At 46.0% G+C, this 19,058-nt stretch overlaps 2 protein-coding genes across 2 annotated transcripts in view; one reads left to right on the top strand and one right to left on the bottom strand.

The window, feature by feature from the left end:
- The window catches only part of LOC114585775 (uncharacterized), a 33,374-nt gene extending 19,981 nt beyond the window's left edge, over positions 1-13,393 (top strand). The window contains exons 5-10 of the mRNA XM_028708651.2: positions 1,273-1,340; positions 2,455-2,618; positions 5,472-5,700; positions 9,927-10,150; positions 11,876-11,988; positions 12,143-13,393. Coding sequence (XP_028564484.2) covers positions 1,273-1,340; positions 2,455-2,618; positions 5,472-5,700; positions 9,927-10,150; positions 11,876-11,988; positions 12,143-12,370 — 1,026 coding nt within the window. The 3' untranslated portion in view covers positions 12,371-13,393. The remainder of the gene's footprint in view (positions 1-1,272; positions 1,341-2,454; positions 2,619-5,471; positions 5,701-9,926; positions 10,151-11,875; positions 11,989-12,142) is intronic.
- Positions 13,394-14,408: 1,015 nt separating this feature from the next.
- On the bottom strand, positions 14,409-18,513 carry RHBDD2 (rhomboid domain containing 2). Its single transcript, XM_028708199.2, has 4 exons — positions 18,258-18,513; positions 17,089-17,490; positions 16,428-16,578; positions 14,409-16,025 (listed from the first exon to the last, which is right to left on the bottom strand). The coding sequence occupies exons 1-4, from the start codon at positions 18,409-18,411 to the stop codon at positions 15,683-15,685; spliced, it is 1,050 nt and encodes a 349-aa protein (XP_028564032.2). The 5' UTR covers positions 18,412-18,513; the 3' UTR covers positions 14,409-15,682.
- Positions 18,514-19,058: the final 545 nt, after the last annotated feature.

Raw genomic sequence — 19,058 nt, 5'->3', positions numbered from 1 at the left:
CGAGTTTGCCAGGGTTCAAAACCCCTGCTCTCTGGCAGGCCGCCTCTTCCAGGAGAACATTCAGTGCGCAATCCCAGGCCCTGCCTGAAAACAAGAGACAGGGTAGGCCCCAGGAAGTCAAAGGGAGGAGCTGCAGCTCAACGGGGCCGCCTGGCTGGGCCTCGTGAAGGAGCTACCAGACCGTAGCAGCCCAGAAGGGCCGCCCCACGTTTTGAACTAGCAGTGGGAACTTTGATTTCCTGCCCCCAGTTGAGGACAGCGTGGTAAGCTGTCAAGGGCTGCATGCTGGCCAAGGGTCTAGTGGGGGGGGGGAGGCAGCTGCACTCCTCCATCAAGTAAATAAATAAAAATACTTAACCAATCACATCTCACATAGCTCGGTTCTGCCCCCCTAACATAAGTCCTGGCTACGCCCATGATGGTGGCAGTGGCTCATAGCCAGTGTGAGTGGGCTCAGAGACAAAACCTGGGCACCCCTTCTCTCCCTTTCTCTCTTTCCCTCCCTCATTCTGACACCCCTTTCTCTCTTGCCCTTTCTGAGACACCTTCTCTCTAACACCCCTTTTTCTCTGTGTATAATTCTTTCTGATCCTCCTTCTCTCCCTCTCTGACACCCCCTTTTCTCTCCACATAACTGTCTCCCTCCATCTGACACCCCTTTCACTCTTTCTCTTTCTGTGACCCCTTTTGTCACCCTTTTTTCTCTTTCTGTTGGAGATGATTTTAGACTTTTCTTGCTGCTTCCCCTTCATCCCTTCCAATAGGCGGAGCGAGGAGGTTGCCTCAGGTGGTGGATGCTGAGGGGTGGCAGTTCAGCATTGGATGACAGAACGGTGTGCGAATTTACGCACCCTGTTCTACATTCCCTTGAACTAGCCTTCTGCTCTCAAGGTGTGATGGAGGATGCTGGGCCCATCGCCAGCACGGAGATCCAACAGCCTGTTTGTTTAGCTTCCATCCATGGAATGCCTTATGCCTTGTCCTTCAGACAACAAAGCTATGTGTTTTGTGGGACGTTTTGTACAGAATCAATCATATCTGGAGGCTTTTTTCATTTTTCACCAAACTAGTAGGGATTTTCTAGCCTCACAATGAAAACTCAGTAGAAGGTCAACCGAAAAGAGCATTTCTCTCAGGGACCCAGAAGTTGATCACATGTAAACTTGGAAAATACTACATGTACCTGGAAAGGACTTTAACTGGATTTGTGTTGTTTAGTACATAGAATAGTTTTAAGCGAGGTTCTCATCTCCACATCTCTCTTTTTTTCAGATCAACAACACGTTTGCTAAGGGTGTGTTAAACCTGCAATATCGAAGGTCGCCCATCCAGGAATTGAAGTAGGTTAAGCTGCTTCTCCTGCAGTTCACTGTTAACTAAAGAAAATAAATGTGTCTATATTTGCCCTTGAAATCCAATGAATGCAGAGTTTAGGATCTTCCTATACGTATTGGCTAAGTGGGTGTCCATGAAAGGAGCCCTTAGGTCTCTCCAGAGCTCCTGCCTTCCCCAATAGGGCACAGGAGGAAGAAACATTTTGGAATGCATTTGCAAGTTTGACACTCTCCGACTTCGTCTCAATAGGGACTAGGGACTAACTTAAGTTTTCAATCCAAGTGGGTTAAAAGCACAACTTTTAAAAGGACAGAATAGAATAAAGAGGTTTGATAAATGTTTTAAAATTACTATATGTCACAAGCATAAATGTCCCTAACAAACATGACCTTACTAGACTGCCAAATACACCAGATGGCCCTAGTGCTTCTGCTTATTAGGGTTGCCAACTTAGTAAAATCCATCTTTAAAGATACAAGATGCATTTAATCAACACAGGGTGACTGGTGCATCAGCTGAATCTGAGTCTGTCTGGAGCTGGATAAAATAAGCAGTCAAATAAGCAGACTTGGATTCTAAAGCTGCCAACCAAGGAGGGGAAAAGCACTATCAGTTTGCTGTTGTGCAAGTGGAAATAGAGAAGGGACTGGGGATGACTGAGTCAGAAGGAAGGATGACGGGAAAATTTGGTTCCGTTTACGCTTAAAGGTGAATCTGCTGAATCCAGACTTCCTGAAATGTGATGGGAACACAAATGCAATCACCTTTGAAATTTGCATGTGTCAAAATTTTGCAAGCCAGCTTGCAAAGCAAGTAAATGTGTGCCAAAAAAAGAAGCATGTATTAGTGAAAGTGACAAACGAAAGTGCATATGGAGAAATGGCTTGCAAAAATGGCTGTTTTTCACTAAAAGTGAGACGCTAGTCCACATGATTCTCCATAAAGATCTGATTTATGACATGCCATAGATTGAACCTGGAACCTTCTGCATCCAGAGTAGAAACTCTGTCACAAAGCTACAACTTTATCCACAATATTCATAGTTTCGAGGGCAGACCAGCAGGGATTAGGCAGGAAAACCTCTTTGGGGGGCTGCCATCTCCTGATTTATTTTTCCAGGGCTGGCCCAAAATCCAGAACCTCAGAGCTGCCAAGTTTTCGCAGAAGCACCCAAGTGTCGAAACTGAGCCCCAGCAATGTGACCCAGGAAATGAAGCATGGCTACCGAGAAACTCACAATGAAACCGGAGTCCTGGTAGATGCAGAGAACGTACATATTGAAGGTGGGCTGTGCCACTAAAGTACAGTACGCTATTTATTCATTTGATTTAAATAATTTTTATCCCGCTCTCAAACAAACAAAGAAAGACTTCTTGAGGTTTTTACAGTTCACTGAAAAGAAAACAAGGCAGCATTAAATGTTGAAGGCAAGAGGTTTTTATGCCACCTTGAGCTCTTTGGAGAAAAGGTGGGATATAAATGTCATAAAAATAAAAATATTCTCCTTAATTTCTTCAGGCTGTATTTCTAAAGAGATTGTGCACTACACCAGAGAATGATCCCCTTGTAGAGAGCCAGACTGAATTCCTTCCTTCCTTCCTTCCTTCCTTCCTTCCTTCCTTCCTTCCTTCCTTCCTTCCTTCTGTGATTTTCTCTACTTATTTAACAAGCACTGCTTATTCTGCTCCAACCCACTAGCAGATGTAATCCGTCAGATACACACAGATCTCTTTTTTGTACGTGACACCAGAATTATGGAATTATGGAATTCAGTTATGAGGTGCTACAGTGTCCTAGCACGGTGTGCAAACACTGCCAATATATTTACCAAGGAGGGAGGCAATAGACTCTGATGTAGTCTGCCAAAGGCCAGAAATGTAGATAGACCTACTTGACTAGGAGGGGCCAGATCCTTTGCCCACAATCCTCTGAGCTGTTCTGTTAAAAACTTCCATGCCTGTCTGTGTTCTGCAGCCCCACACCAGCACAGAATCACCCCTTTCATTTTTTTAAACCTACACATGCATCTCTCAAGCTTCTAGTCCTCAGGGCTGCGTCATGGACTATATTAGGCGAGGAAGGTGGGAGTTGGCAGGATCACCAGGGTGGGGCTTCAGCACCCTGGACAGCTGATTCCTCCTCTTCCCTGATTACCAGATATATACAGTGCTGAGGTTCCGTTTCTGACACCTCCAGCATGTAAACCTTAGTATTGTTAATTGTTTTTATTATGCTTTGATTATTTTTATTTTTATTACATTTTTATTATTATTTTTTTAAAAAAAATTATTGCATTTTTTAAGAGAAGAAAATCACCAAACATATAACAAACAACGAATGTATACAGAAATAAGAATAAAAAATCACAGCCTTTCATACATTTTTTCATAGCCCTCTGGACTTCCTCACGTCTCCCTTTGCTGTGTTCTCCGGACAAAAGTTATATTCCGCAATTTATTACCTTATTTCAAATCTTGTGTTCTAATTCTAATGTGTTATGCCTATAATTTTAATTGTTTCCATCAAATATTAAGCTACTTAGTTTAGGCATAACATTGCTTCGAATCCCATTCCTATAGTTCAACTTATTCTCATACATTTCTCATCTAGGCTACTGATGCCAAGCTCCTTCCTTTCAAGCACCTTCTTAACATTCAAATAATTTATAAAATCTTTGTAGATAATCATTAAACTTCTTCCAGTCCTCTTCCACCTCCTCTTTCCCCAGGTCTCGAATTCTGCCAGTCATCTCGGCCAGCTCCATGTAGTCTATCAGTTGCGATTGCCATTCTTCCAGTGTGGGCAGATCTTGTGTCTTCCAGTGCTTTGCAATAAGGATTCTTGCTGCTGTTATCGCATACATAAAAAAGGTTCTATCCTTCTTTAGCACCTTCTGGTCGACGATACCCAGAAGGAAGGCCTCTGGTTTCTTGGGAAAGGTATACTTAAATACCTTTTTTAACTCATTATAGATCATTTCCCAGAAGGCCTTCACTCTCGGGCAGGTCCACCATAGGTGAAAGAATGTTCCTTCAGTCTCCTTACACTTCCAACATTTATTATCAGGCAGATGATATATTTTTGCAAGCTTGACCGGGGTCATGTACCACCTGTATATCATTTTCATAATATTTTCTTTTAAGGCATTACATGCCGTGAACTTCACACCGGTGGTCCATAACCTTTCCCAGTCAGCAAACATGATATTATATCCAATGTCCTGTGCCCATTTTATCATAGCTGATTTGACTGTTTCATCTTGTGTGTTCCATTTCAACAGCAAGTTATACATTCTTGACAGCACCTTAGTCTTAGGTTCTAACAATTCTGTTTCTAGTTTCAATTTTTCCACCTGGAATCCTAACTTTTTATCCATATTGAAAACCTCCTTAATCTGAGCATAATGTAACCAGTCTCGCACTTTATCCTTTAGTTACATTTTTATTATTTTTATTACATATTTTGTGCTTTGTATATTGTAACTTTGTGTTGTGGGCTGCCCTGAGACCCACAAGTATAGGGCAGTATACAAATGTAATAAATAAAATAATAAAATAAATGAAAAATGGATCTAGGAGGTAGGTTTGGCAGGGAAAGAGACCTCTTTCTGGCTGAGACCCTGAAGACTAAATCAGGGGCCCCCTCCACCCAGAACTCCTCCATTGTCCATGGGCCACCTGTCAATCACATGCCATCATATGACATTGATTCAAATTTGATCCAGCAGTTTGCAACTGTGGAATTGGAAGCCCACTCTAAGTGTGCTCCTCAAAAAAATTCAAGTCACCTCTGCAAGTGTCCACACCAATACTCCATATTGGGGGAAGCCAATATGGCATCCTCCAGATGTTATTGGACTACGACTCCCATCATCCCTTGCTGTTGACCCATGTTGGCAGGCCTGATGGGAATTGGAGTCCAACAACATCTGGAGGCCACCACCATACTGGCTTGGTGGGATTTACTCAGCCTAAGGCATCTTCATATGTACTTTTGCCTACTTATTTTCAATATTTAGAATTCAAATTGTTGGTTTTTCTAAAGGATCAGAATATGAAGAATATGAAGAACACCAGTTGTTTGTGAACCCAAAGGAACTCTGTTTGATACAAACCGGTTCTCTCCCCCACATTTAGATTCCAGCGGATTCTGTTTGTTGAAACCGTCGTTGCTGTCCGTTAACGGTGTGGGTGACAAGGCAGGCACCCAGAAGGATCACAAAAGCAACTGGGGTGGCCAAGATTTGCAAAAGAATGGGAAATGGCCTTGGGCAGCCACCGTCCTGAAGGGCGGAGATCCCATTTGTGCAGGAAGCCTGATTGCAGAAAAGTGGGTGCTGAGCGCCAGGAGCTGTGTAGAATCCGGGTGAGTTTCCAGAATGCCATTGCTGACATTTCTTTTCTGTGCTGAATTCACTGTAAGCAAGTGTAAACTGATGTATACCACGGCAAAAATAAATAAATCAATCTTAATTTTGCATAGACGCTTATGGGGTCTGAACTGGCAGAGACTGACTAGGAATGAGACCTTGGGGTCATAGTGGATAGCTCCATTGAAGACACTGACCCAATGTGCGGCAACTGTGAAAAAGGCAGATTCAATTTGGGGGGTCATTAGAAAAGGGATTCCTGAGAATCACAAGCAGGGAGAGTCCTGTTGCGTTCAGGTCCTACCTGGGATCTTCCCACTGGGGCATCTGGTTGGTCCCTTGAGAGAACAGGATGCTAAACTAGTTTGGCCTGACCTCTGCTTATGCCCTTAAACTGTTTTAATGACTTTATTGCTTTATTCCTAGAATCATAGAACTGTAGAGTTGGCTGGGACCCAAAGTTCAAGGTTTATTATTGTTTGGAGCCAATTATCATTACAGTATTATGCTTTTAGATATGCTGTAAGCCGCCCAGAGTGGCTGGGGAAACTCATTCAGATGAGTGGGGTATAATAATAATAATAATAATAATAATAATAATAGTAACTCCTACTACATTAAATGCAGCGTAAGCCAGGGACAAACTCTGAAAACACAAACAAACATGATTTAAAACATTCATTTCATTTAAAGTTTCCCTTAACAGTTTTTTGTCCCCATGGCATCTGGTATTAGAGGTATATTTCCCCTGCACATGGAAGATCCATTTGGCAAAATAGCTGCCTAATCTAGGCCAGTGGCCATCTTGGAGCAGAGAGTTCCACAGAAGTTATTCAGTACCTAAGCATAGTACAGAGTTCTTCTGACCAATCAATCAATAATCTTGCTATAAGGAAAATGAGATAGAAGCAGCATCAGGAATGGTTTAAAAACAATCGCTGTGTTTTCTTCGTAGAATTGTAAGAATGAGCTCCTGTTTATGATCGCTATTAATCGTTTATCCTATAAAGTTTCTCAACCCACCAAATTAACCTCAGCACACGGCTTGCTCAACTGCAAATCTGGCTCCTCCTCTCTATCTCAAATTTATCTGGCTTTGTCAATAACTGTGAAATCTGAGCTTGGCTGTCTGCTGATGAAGTTAACAGTGCAAGCCCCTACATGTCCACATCAAAGTAAGTCTCAATGAATTCAATGGGGCTTATTACCAGGTAAGCGTGTACACAATGGTAACTTAAGCCACTTGGCTGGTTTGAAGTAATGACTCCGGTGGTGCAGGTTACAGCTATATTTCAGTTTTATTGCATTAGCCAGTAGGCATAACACATAATCAAAACTTGGGAATGTTAGATTTTCTGCAGCACAGTTTAAGAACCTAAGAAGAGCCTGCTGGATCAGGCCAAAGGACCATCAAGTCCAACATCCTGATCTCACAGTGGCCAACCAGATGCCCCATAGGGAAACCAGCAAGCAGGATTTGAGCACAGGAACACTGTCCCCTCCTGCAATTTCCAGCAACTGGCATTCAGAAGCATTGCTGCCTCCAACCACAGAGGCAGAGCATAGCCATCAAGGCTGATATATATATTGATAGCCCCCTCCTCTGTGAAATCGTCCTATCCTTTTTAAAGCCATCTAGGTGGGTGGTCATCACTGCCTCCTGTTGGGGCGAGTTCCATAGTTTAACCATGTACTGTGTGAAAAAGTCCTTTCTTTGGTCTGTTCCAAATCTCACAACCTTCAGCTTCATGGGATGTCCACTAGCTCTAGTGTTATGAGAAAGGGAGAAAAACTTTGCTCTGCCCACTTTCTTCATACCATGCATAATTTTATAAACATTCTTTATGACACAATGGTGAACGAGTTCAGCACAGGATCTGGATAAAGGCAAAAGGAATCAACCCATTTCCTTGATGAAGTGATTTTGATGTTAGTAGTAATATTTTAAAAAAGAGAGATAATAGTAACAATAATAATAATAGCTACCACAATGGCTATGTTCTGCCTGCTGGAAATCACAGGGTGGGGGGTGCCCTTGTGCCTGAATCCTGCCACCACCACCATTGAGCATCTGGTTGGCCACTGTGAGGTCAGGATGCTGGAATAGATGGGCCACTGGTCTGATCCAGAAGGCTCTTATGTTATACAGTCGTACCTTGGTTGTCGAATGGAATCTGTTCCAGTAGTCCGTTTGACTTCCAAAAATGTTAGGAAACCAAGGCGTGGCTTCCAATTGGCTGCAGAAGCTTCCTGCACTCAGTCGATAGCCACATAAACCGCATCAGACATTCGGGTTCCGAAGAACATTTGCAAACCGGAACACTCACTTCCAGGTTTGCGGTGTTCAGGAACCAAAATGTTTGAGTCGCAAGGCATTCAATAACCAAGGTACGACTGTATTCTTTTCTAATATTCCACTGAGCGGGACATGGTTTGGTTAAAAGTGTGTGTGTGTGTGTGTGTGTGTGTGTGTGTGTGTGTGAGAGAGAGAGAGAGAGAGAGAGAGAGAGAGAGAGAGAGAGAGAGGGAGAGAAGGCTTTTAGATTAAATTCTGCATTAGGGCTCCATACTTTCGCCTCACCTCGAAGAGAAAGAGAAAGAGAAAAGAGAAAAACAACTACCAGACTTTTAGAAGACATCTGAAGGCAGCCCTGTTTGGGGAAGCTTTTAATGTTTAATAGACTATTGTATTTTAATAATTTGTTGGAAGCCGCCCAGTAAATAAATAATAATTTATTTACACCCCAACGCAATCTGAGCATTTATGTAACCCTTACCAGAATTCCATATGCTGACTGTGCATCCCAGAAGCAGACGCACTGCCCCAACAAACTCACTGAGTTGTGCATTGAGAAAGTTGCCCCATTCCCAAGCACATCTCCTTAGCCCTGAGGGCTAGAAACTTGCATTGCAAAATTCTGCAGTGTGAAAAAGCAAGGGGAGGGGAGCTGGTGCTCGCAATCCAACCTTGTATCCTCTGCACTAAGTACAGAGACATGGAATCAGAGGGAGCTAGAAGCTGGTGACACCCAGCTTTCAGTGTCCCAAGGAAGGGCAAACCACCCGCTCGCCCACCTCCTCACAATTCGGCCTACTATACAGCCCATGTTAGATCACAAGCAGGAATGTTGAGGCTTGTAATCCTCCAATAAAACTTCATCCTGTTAAGTAAAGGCAGAATACGGGTTTTGTGGCCGAGAAGCCCATCAGTTCCAGCTAATGCTCATCCCGCCTTATCAAGAAGTCAGTTCTTTGGTGCAGCAGCACCCTGCACTTTGGAACTCCCTGCCTTTTGACAAAATAACCCCCAAAGAGCCTGGCTGTTGGATTGAGCCCAGGCCCATCTGTTCTGTTCTCCAAGTGGCCAACAAGATACTCTAATGGGAAGCTGACAAGTAGGACTTCGGCACAGTAGTGCTCTTCCCCCATAGGAGAGCAGCTCCATCCCCTCGATCAGTTTGGTTGCCATTTTCTGATGCTTTTCCAACTCTACAATACCCTTCATAGGTTAAGGTCCAATTGCATAGGCAGGGGAAAGCCTGAGCAAAAAGATAAAAAGTCTTCACAATGCTCCTTATCTGGCAGCGGGAAGGGCATTCTCACAGGAACAGGAGCAGCAGCAGAAAATGCCCATTTTCGGGAGACTACCCTGTGATATTCTGAAGGGTGCAGTGCCGCAAGTAGAATTTCCTTGATAAACTTTAGAAGAGGCTTTGAAAGAGGATGGGACAAATTCACGGATAAGAGGGCTATTGATGGCTATTAGCCATTATGGTTGTGCTCTGCCTCAACAGCAGACATGCTTCTTGTGCTCAGGACCTGCTTGTAGGTTTCCCTTGGGGGGGCCTCTGGGGGGCCACTGTGAGAACAGGATGCCTGTTCTCTTCTAATTTGTTTCTTCTGTACCAGCAGCAAGCTACAGGTGTTTATTAGGCTCTTCTAATTTGTTTCTTCTGTACCAGCAGCAAGCTACAGGTGTTTATTAGTTATTTATTTACTATATTCATATGCCACCTTTATCTTCCAAGGAGCTCCTCCCCATTTCACCCTCACAACAACCCTCTGAGGTAGGTTAGATGGTGACTGGCCCCAGGTCACCCAATGAGCTTTGTATAACCCTCCCGCTTTCCTATACAAGCCTGATGACTCTGTTGTGATGCCATCCTCTCCCCCTTGCCCCCCCCATCACATGTAACTTCCAGCCCATCTTTTTGCTTTGCAGAAACATCTCCTTGTACTCTGTAAAGCTCACTTTTTCAGATGAGCTATATCCAGTTGCCAAGATCACCCCTCGCTCGTCAGGTGCCCAGGATGATGTCGCATTAGTCCAGCTGGCAAAACTGGCACCCATCACATCGACCACCCATCCCATTTGCCTTCCTGACCCGCTCCATGTTGTACCACCTGGGACTGGGTGCTGGGCGATAGGATCAAAGGAACGTGGTGGTAAGCCACAGGTGTTTCTGTCTCTGGAGGCTGGGAGTGTCTCATGGGGATGGGGCAAAATTTAATTCCGTTCTCACTTAAAATCATATATCTATCTACCTAATTTGCAGTTTCTGAAACAATATGGAAACCGAACTGCAGCCATCCCTTGAAATGTACACTTCTCCAAATTTTGTGGTGCAGTTCTCAAGCAAAGTTATGTGTACAAAAAGGCATAGACTATAGTGTCATACCATGCTGATCATTCTGTTTATGGAAGAGTTAAAAAAGGCAAAGGTAAAGGACCCCTGACGGTTAAGTCCAGTCATGAACGACTCTGGGGTTGCGGCGCTCATCTTGCTTTACTGGCCAAGGGAGCCGGCGTTTGTCCGCAGACAGTTTTTTCCAGGTCATGACTAAGGGAAACCAGAGCAGCGCACGGAAAAGCCGTTTACCTTCCTGCCAGAATGATACCTATTTATCTACTTGCACTTTGACATGCTTTCCAACTGCTAAGTTGGCAGGAGCTGGGACCAAGCAATGGGAGCTCACCCCTTCATGGGGATTTGAACTGCCGACCTTCTGATCAGCAAGCCCTAGGCTCAGTGGTTTAGACCACAGCGCCACCTGCGTCTCTCCACTCTACCATTACCACTCTACTATAACATGAGGAATAACTCATGAAAGAGTGACACTTGATTCTTATTAGTTTGTGACTCCCTGCACTGTTTATGAATTTTGAAACAGTTTGATAGTGTTATATAAATATTGTCAATATATTATTAGCCTACAGGTTGCTTGATGTTGTTCAGGAATGCTGTACAGCTGGAAATATATAGGAAGCTGGCTTATCCAGACAATGGACCCATATATAGCTCAGTATTATCTACACTGACAGGCAGCAACTGACAGGGTTTCAGGCAGCACACTTTCCCAGTCCTTACCTGGGATTTTTATATTTTGGTAAAGGATTTTGAAATTTAATTTCATGATGTTATATAAAACAAAAACAACAGTTGTAACAACAGACGAAAATTAAAAGATGAAAAGCAAAACTACAAAATAGGCACATAGAATGAGTACAGTTGCACATGGGTTAAGTCCAAGTAAGGACCAATGCAATTGCTGTAGCACCTCTTCAGGAGGTCCTCTGGAAACCCTGTGAATTATAGCAAAGTTACCCTATAGGTTTATTTAGGGCATTTCTAACTCATTGGCTCCCACAAGAGGCTTGTTTGTATACTGCACTTTCACATTAGAAAATACTGACCCTCCTCTGGTTTGTCTTCAGAATCTTACAAATAAGAGAGGTCTTATAAAAGGCACTGGTTGTTTGCTGGTCTGGTTTATCCTTGTCATCAAAAATATAAACATATACTTCCAAAACAAGAATGGCTGGGGAAATAGTGGGGTACTATTTCTCTCTTGCAAACTGTCTTGAAGAGATAAAACGAGTAATGTGTAAAAGCATTGAAGAGATAAAACGAGTACTAATGTGTAAAAGCATTGCAGGGATCTTGGGTAAAGCATAGAAAAGCGTAGTCCATGAGTTAGGAAAAGCAGATTTCACATTGCTCCACAGGCAGGGAGCCCCATGTGTCCGAATTTGAATTGTAATGAGAGCTATTTATGGGAGACTTGAGCAGCCAAGGTTGATGGGCTTGGAGGAGAAAAGATCACAAGCCACAGGGAGAAAGAGCAAAGAGGGCAGGCAGATCCTTAGAGGCTTGTGGCGTTCCTTTCCAGCAGCTCACCCCAACATCCTTCAGTGGACCGTGACCTTGTTGGACAGCTGCTTCCCCACCTCTTCCTTGGCCTCCACCTGTGCGCATCCATCCAACCTCAAAAAGGACCCTCAGGTAATTACCCTGTTGCTTTGAATTTCATAGGTGATGGCTATGCTCTGCCTCCAGGGTCAGAGGCAGTGATGCTTCTGAATTTGGCTGCTATCTTTCCAGTTGCAATCCTCTGGCAGCTCATCTTCACATTTTGGCTTTCTGTCTCTCTTGATAGCTGAGTACAGGAGGGCTTTTTGTCTGCCCAGGAGAGGACGGGCAGCTTTACCTGGAGGGAATCTTTACATCTTCAGTGGAAAGTCAAAGCAAAGGAAAGGAGACCAGCCAATCAGCCACCTTTGTGCGTGTCGCCCCTTTAGTTCCATGGATCAGCTCGCAACTGCTCCCGAGAAAGGGCATGGGAATCCTCGGCCAGCTAAAGCAGGACCCTCTGGGCTCCTTGTGATTGGAGTTTGTCGAGGACCACGTGTGTATTCACAAAAGTAGAGTTGGAAAGGACCCCAAGTCATTTAGCCCAACACAACTAAAGCATCCCTGACAGATGGCTATCCAACCTTTGCTTAAAAACCTCCAAGGAAGGAGAGTCCACCACCTTTGAAGGAAGTTGGTTCCGCGGTCAAACAGTTCTTACTGTCAGAAAGTTATTTTAGATGTTTAGTCAGAATCTCCTTTCTTCTCACTAGAAACCATTGGTTCAGGTCCTCCCCTCTGGAGCTGGAGAAAACAAGCTTGCTCTCTCTTCCATGTGATGGCTCTGTAGATATCTGAAGTTGGCTGTCATACCTCCTCTTAGTCTCCTCTTTTGCAGGCTAAACATTCAAAGCTTGCTCCATACAGCCAGCAAGATTCTGTTCAATGGGATTCTGTTCCTATTTTTTAGACCAGCTTCCCCCAAACCTAGTAGCTTTCCAGACGTTGTTGGACTACAACTTCCATCCTCCCTCCCTGAAATTGTTGGACTACAACTTCCATCCTCCCTCCCCAGTGACTATGTCAGGTGAGGCTGATGGGCGTTGGGGGAGTCCATCATCACCTGGAGGGCTGCAGGCAATTCCCATCCCTGCTGTTCAGTGTCTACCCAGAGGCCCAGTTTCTGGGGAACACGAGGAGGCAAAGGCTACTGGACTCGGGTCCTGCTTGGAAGATCCCCCGAATCACCTTGTTGGGCAGGGTGAGCAGCAGGATGAACCTTTTGCCTGATCTTTTATGTAGGCATTTGGATCCTAGCCTTTGAAAGCATTTCTTATACAGATTGCATTTTATTAAGTCTATAGATTTCCATATCCTCTCTCATGTGAGTGAGTTTAGATAGTTCTTCTGTAGAACCAGCTACTTTGCATGGCTAGACTTTTATTTTATCTTTTGCCGTGGTGGGTTTTCCATTTCTCTGATAGTTGTTCAGAAAGCTACTTGAAAGGTCTTTTGGCAGAAAAAGTGGCCTATAAATAAAGTAAGGCGACGTCTTCAATGGTTTTGTGCACTCTCTCTCTCGTTCCGCCTGCGCCCCCCAACCACCAAGGGTGGGGAACCTTTGGACCTCCAAGTGTGGTTGGACTACAGGTGCTGGCTGGGGCTGATGGGAAGGAATTTTAACATGGGGGCAGACATGGCCTTCCCCACACCTACCCCTATCACACATCAATGCCTCATTAAAGCACCTGAGAAAACCATCTACACGCAGCATTAAAGGTAAAGGTACCCCTGCCCGTACGGGCCAGTCTTGCCAGACTCTGGGGTTGTGCACCCATCTCACTCTATAGGCCGGGGGCCAGCGCTGTCTGGAGACACTTCCGGGTCACGTGGCCAGCGTGACATCGCTGCTCTGGCAAGCCAGAGCCGCACACGGAAACGCCGTTTACCTTCCCGCTAGTAAGCGGTCCCTATTTATCTACTTGCACCCGGGGGTGCTTTTGAACTGCTAGGTTGGCAGGCGCTGGGACCGAACAACGGGAGCGCACCCCGCTGCGGGGATTCGAACCGCCGACCTTTTGATCAGCAAGCCCTAGGCGCTGAGGCTTTTACTCACAGCGCCACCCGCGTCCCTACACGCAGCATTATGGCCCCTTTAAAAGCCAAGAGGAATAGTGGTGTTTCAAGTTGTTTATATTCCAGATCAAACTACACGCAGGCTGTCCATTTTTAAAAGATTTATGATGTCTCGTCATAACCTCTGTTGGAGGAAATGCCAGTCCTGGGGAAAAGCAATCAGTTGTCCAAAGCGTTCAAAAGAAAGGATGGCATAATGCCGCATTCTCCCCATCTCTGTGACATCAGGTGTTGAATCTGGGGACTGAAAATGTCCAGCACAGCTGATGGCTGAAGTACAGCTCAGAATGAAGGACCTATGTCCTCATATGGTCAGACAGCACACAGCCAGCTCCCCCTGCAGTGCTCCTCCCATCCAGCAACCAGCCCCCACACCATCATACTAAAGAGCCAGCTAGCTTGAGAGGTTTCTACACAAAAATTGGAGGAGACATCCATAAACCACAGTATGGCAATCACTTTATTTGGACCAGCCGAAGTGTCATAAAGTCAAATCCCAAGCTTGTAAGGGACCTTGCAGGTCATCTAGTCCATCCCCCTGCTACAGCACCCTGATAGATGGTAACCTCTCCAGCTAGGTGCAAGGAAGCGTTCAACATCTCCAGAACTGTTCGTCAGGCTGGATTTTAAATGAAACAAGGGGGAGGATTTTGGTATTTGCAATTTGCAACTGTCATGGGATGCAGTTCAGAATGGCTTGTGCAGCTTAGCCTCTGCCAAGGCCTCCTGGAACATAGAAGATATAATGACTGTTCTCCCACTGACTTAAAAAAATCACAGGGTGATTGGAAACAGCCACAGTGATCTTTGTACAAGATATATTTGGTTTATGTATGTTTTGGGATAAGACTGAAGATCCTCTCTTCCCCTTTCCTCACTTCATGGAACTTAGGAAGCTGCATTCTGGCAGGGCCAGAGTATTTGTCTGCCCGTCCACATCTACTCTGACTAGATGAGGCTCTCCATCACCTGCGACCCAGTCTTTTTTAAGATACCAGAGATTGAACCTTTTTTGAACAAAGCGGGAGCTCTGCCACTGAGCTATAGCCCTTCCCAGAACTGTAAGCAAACCAGCATTATTTCATACAAAGTCACAATGATTTTTATCAGTAGCAAGATAACCCCCCAAACCCAAATGAACATACCTGTAAAAAATAAATCAGAGCTGTAGGCTACAGTCCCTGATTCAGGGTGTCTGTGGTTGCAGACCCATGTCCTGTAGAAAGCTCACCTCAAGACACCAGGCTTTCAAGCAGGTGCTAGCTGCCACCTTTCCATAGTCTTAGGAAATCACATGTGTAGGATGCCCCATCCAAGGGTTCAAGGTTCATAATGATTCAAGGCCACACACACATATACAGAAAAGGCACAGTAGAAATTTACCAGTCCTGGCCCAGCCAGCCACCCTCTCAAATGATAAAACCACATGAAATCATTTTGTAAGATTGCTCAAGCTTGGTTATAACAAGGAGATGGAGCCCTGAATTTGTGGAGCTCTTTGTGTTACACTGATGATTGAGTAGAGAGAATACCACCATCTGATTGTAAGGGGCTGCCACAAGACATGGAGAGAGGGTGGTTTCTTTGGTACACTGAATTGAAGCTGTTTAGGACTTTTAAAATCCTTCATCCACCTGGAGGAGACTCCCATCTTGGAGGGAAAACCTTTGCCGATCCTCATATGAATTGCAGGCAGTAGAATACAGGAATGTCACCCTACGTGAACTCGGCAAAGCTCTGCTGATTCTGACGCTGCTCCTGCAGCTGGAAACCCAGGTGCGTGGGGGACACTGGAGCAATCTGTCCTCTTGGGTCCCCCTGAGTCAGACCCACTGAAATGCTGCGAGATGGATCCTGGTGGAGATGGGAAATGGTGCTGGATGCATGACCCTCCAAGGGAACCAGTGCACTGATTCAGCACAGGACCGGGCATACACTGTGGCTGAGATCCAGGAGGGCATGTACTGGGGTGTTGCATATGAACAGCAAGCAAGGAGGGAGGAGAGGAGCTGTGATAGCTCTGAGTGGGGTAAGAACCGGGTGCTGGGTTTAGCCTGAAAAGAGAGAGGTGTCATTTCAGATAAAATAAATGACTTCATCACACAGTACATAGTTAAACAATAGCAACTTGCTCCTATAGGAAGAAGTAATGGCCAGCAACCTAGATGGATTTAATAGACAACTTGATGGAGAGGGCTATCAATATATATTAACCTTGATGGCTATGCTCTGCCTCTGCAGTTGGAAGCAGCAATGCTTTTGAATACCAGTTGCTGGAAACCCCAGGAGGGGAGAGGGCTCTAATGCTTGGGTCCTGCTTGAGGGTTTCCCATTGGGGCATCTGGCTGGACTAGATAGGCCACTAGCCTGATCCAGCAGGGCTATTCATATGTTTTAATGTTCTTATCTAAAGCCAATCGAGCACATGACTCCCTTACTGGGATGGGCATACTTACTTCCTGCTCTGAGAAGCCCTTCTCTCTGCTATGGACCCTGGAACATACTTCATTCCTGGTATTCTCTTCAGCAGACGGAAAGGGAACTTTTTATCCAGACGAGAAACTGTTGATTCAGGGAGATCTGCGCCAAAGCAGTAGCCATAACCATCTGAGTTTGACAAGTAGTTAAGGAAGAGCTAGAAAAAGAGTCCAGGCTGTCTCCCTATGGTGCATTATTTTATACTCCTCTAGCTCAGCCTCCCCATAGGCACTCTTTCTGTTCTAAAATAAAGAGGCACCGACACCGTAGCCTTTTCTCACAATGAGAGTGCTCCAGATGTCCTGATTATTTGGGTTGGCCTTTTGTTTATTTATTTTTACATTTCTAACCACCTATTCCTCCAAACAGCCCAAGGTGGTATACGTGGTTCTTCCTTGCTTTACCTTTATTCCTTACAGTGACCCTGGGAGGTTGGACAGACTGAGACTGGCCCAAGATCAGGAGCCAGATTCACAGCAGAGTCAGGAATTTAAACCCTGGTCTCTCCCAGGTCCTAGTTCACAATAACCAAATTCAATTTTGACCAGGAGAGGGTCCTAATGGCCAGATAAAGAGGTTTGGAGGGCCCCATTCAACATTTCCCTAGACTGGTTTATGGGAATCTATTCAAAAGGATACAGATGTCTCCAATTAAGAGGCCGCAGATGTTCCCTAGGAGAGAGGAACTTAGAATAAGCCAAGCCACGCAAATCAGGACCCACGGTACCAGTACCACATGGATGTTGACCCCAAACAGCAGTGTCCTCCTCATCCGGGAGCGGGCAACGGATGCAGCCAGCATGGCAAAAGCCACAGGCACAAAGCCTTTGGCATCGGCCACTTCCCAGAGCCTGGAAAGGGCAGCCCAGAGCATCAGGTAGAGCAGAGCTAAGGAAACGGCAAAGGCCACAGTGAGGAAGCAGTGTCTCACAGTGCCCACAGTCTTCTCAAAGCTGCCGGCGAAGTACCAAATGATGATGGCGCCACATACCAAGGAGATCACATCCTCATATACACAGATGTAGGTCACCAGCCTATATACTGAGATGGGAGGAAAATGCCATGTCGGTAAAAGATATCCTGTTCCTACACAAGGAGCAACACAGTAAGCTGTCTTACACTGGGTAAGTCCATCGAGCTCAGTGTTGCCCACACTGACAGGCAGTGGTTCTCCAGGGTTTCAAACTCTCGGACACTTGCAGCCCTATCTGGAGATGTCATTGGGGGCTGAACCTGGGACCTCTGCATGCACAGCAGGTGCTCTGCCCCTGAGCTTTTACTTAAAAGCAAAGGAAAGCTCCAGTCCACGTTATTCTAAACAAAGGGCTGGTTTAAAGAGGAACACAGGAAGCTGCCTTATGCTGACTATTGGTCCACCTAGCTCAATCTTGTGTAGCTCTCCAGGGTTTCAGACCATGCTCTCTTTTCCCCAGCCTTCACTGGACATACGGTTGGGTACTGAACCTGAGACATGCTCTAACCCCTTGGTTCCCAACGTGGGGCACACGCCCCACAGGGGCGTAATTTGATTTCTAAGGGGGGCAATTCGAGAATGAGTTAGTAACAGTGAATGGCCTTTTAGGCTTCCTCCACGTGAATAGGAGCATCAGGATTTGAGAGACGCTTAGGTGGGGCATGGCCAAAAATATGTTCTGAAACACTGCTCTAACCACTGTGGTTCAGCCCTTAGCGTAGGAGTCCCCAGTCCCTGCTCCTCTGACTCAAGACCCCCAAAGACCCCCCCCCCCATTTTGGCAGTAACCCCGCCCGTCGAAAAGAAAGGGGGGGTCGGTGTCCCTCCGCCTCACCCTGCCCCTCCAGCACCGCCTCGGGGCGCAGCGAAAAGGCGGAAGAAAGGTCTCCCGGCAGGCCCCGCTCCGCGCCCCACCGCAGCAGGCTCGGCCCGGAGGCCAGGAAGGAGAGCAGCACCGTCAGGCAAGTTGCCACCGGCAGCCGCTCCATCCTCCTCCTGCTTCCCTCAGAGTCCAACTGCCGGGATCAGAAGTACTTCCGCCTTCCCCTGGTTTTGCTTCCGGGTCCTTGGTGGTTGCGTCCGTTGCCAAGGAGCCTGCACGCCGTCTGTCTCGCTGAGGGAGGAAGGCGGGGCGCCGCGGCTCCTGCTTCCGATAGGATGGAGCCTTTTACAGCCACGCCCACCGCCTCCCCAGGTCCTCGTGGAGGCAGACCCTAGCGCTCCCGGCGGTCTGAGGTGATTGGTGGGAAGTAACGTCAATCCCTGTGGTAGTTAAGGGGGAGGGACGTGGCTGAGGGAGAGACGGGTTCCTTTGGGGCGTGGTTAAGAGAGAGGCGTGGTCAGTGAAGGACAGCAGTTAAAGGAGAGGCGAGGCCACTGAGGGCGTGGCTGACCGGATTTGCTTCCCAAGGGTGAATGAGAGAGATTCATAGAGGCGTGGTTAAATGGGAGCCAATGTCCACGATGGGCGTGGCTAAAGTAGAGGCGTGCCTCTAATGGGCGTGGCTAAATTAGAGGCTAACACTGATGGCACTTGCAACACTATTTTCGGCATATATTAAATTTTGCCTTCTGCTTGCCTTACATCCATTTACTTTGTTAACAGTGTCAGCCTTTTTAACTCATAGAGGTGATT

The sequence above is a fragment of the Podarcis muralis genome, chromosome 15 (assembly GCF_964188315.1).
Source record: "Podarcis muralis chromosome 15, rPodMur119.hap1.1, whole genome shotgun sequence".
NCBI lineage: Eukaryota > Metazoa > Chordata > Lepidosauria > Squamata > Lacertidae > Podarcis > Podarcis muralis.
The sequence above is the reverse complement of the archived record's forward strand: the minus strand, read 5'-3'. Positions and strand labels throughout refer to the sequence as shown.

Excerpts from the sequence above, each read along its gene's own strand:
- RHBDD2 (XM_028708199.2), bottom strand. The coding sequence starts at position 18,411 with ATGGAGCGGCTGCCGGTGGCAACTTGCCTGACGGTGCTGCTCTCCTTC. Across the intron at positions 17,491-18,257 it reads GGCGGTGCTGGAGGGGCAGG|TATATAGGCTGGTGACCTAC; the intron begins GTGAGGCGGAGG and ends CTCCCATCTCAG. Across the intron at positions 16,026-16,427 it reads AGGGCTTCTCAGAGCAGGAA|GCTAAACCCAGCACCCGGTT; the intron begins GTAAGTATGCCC and ends CTCTCTTTTCAG.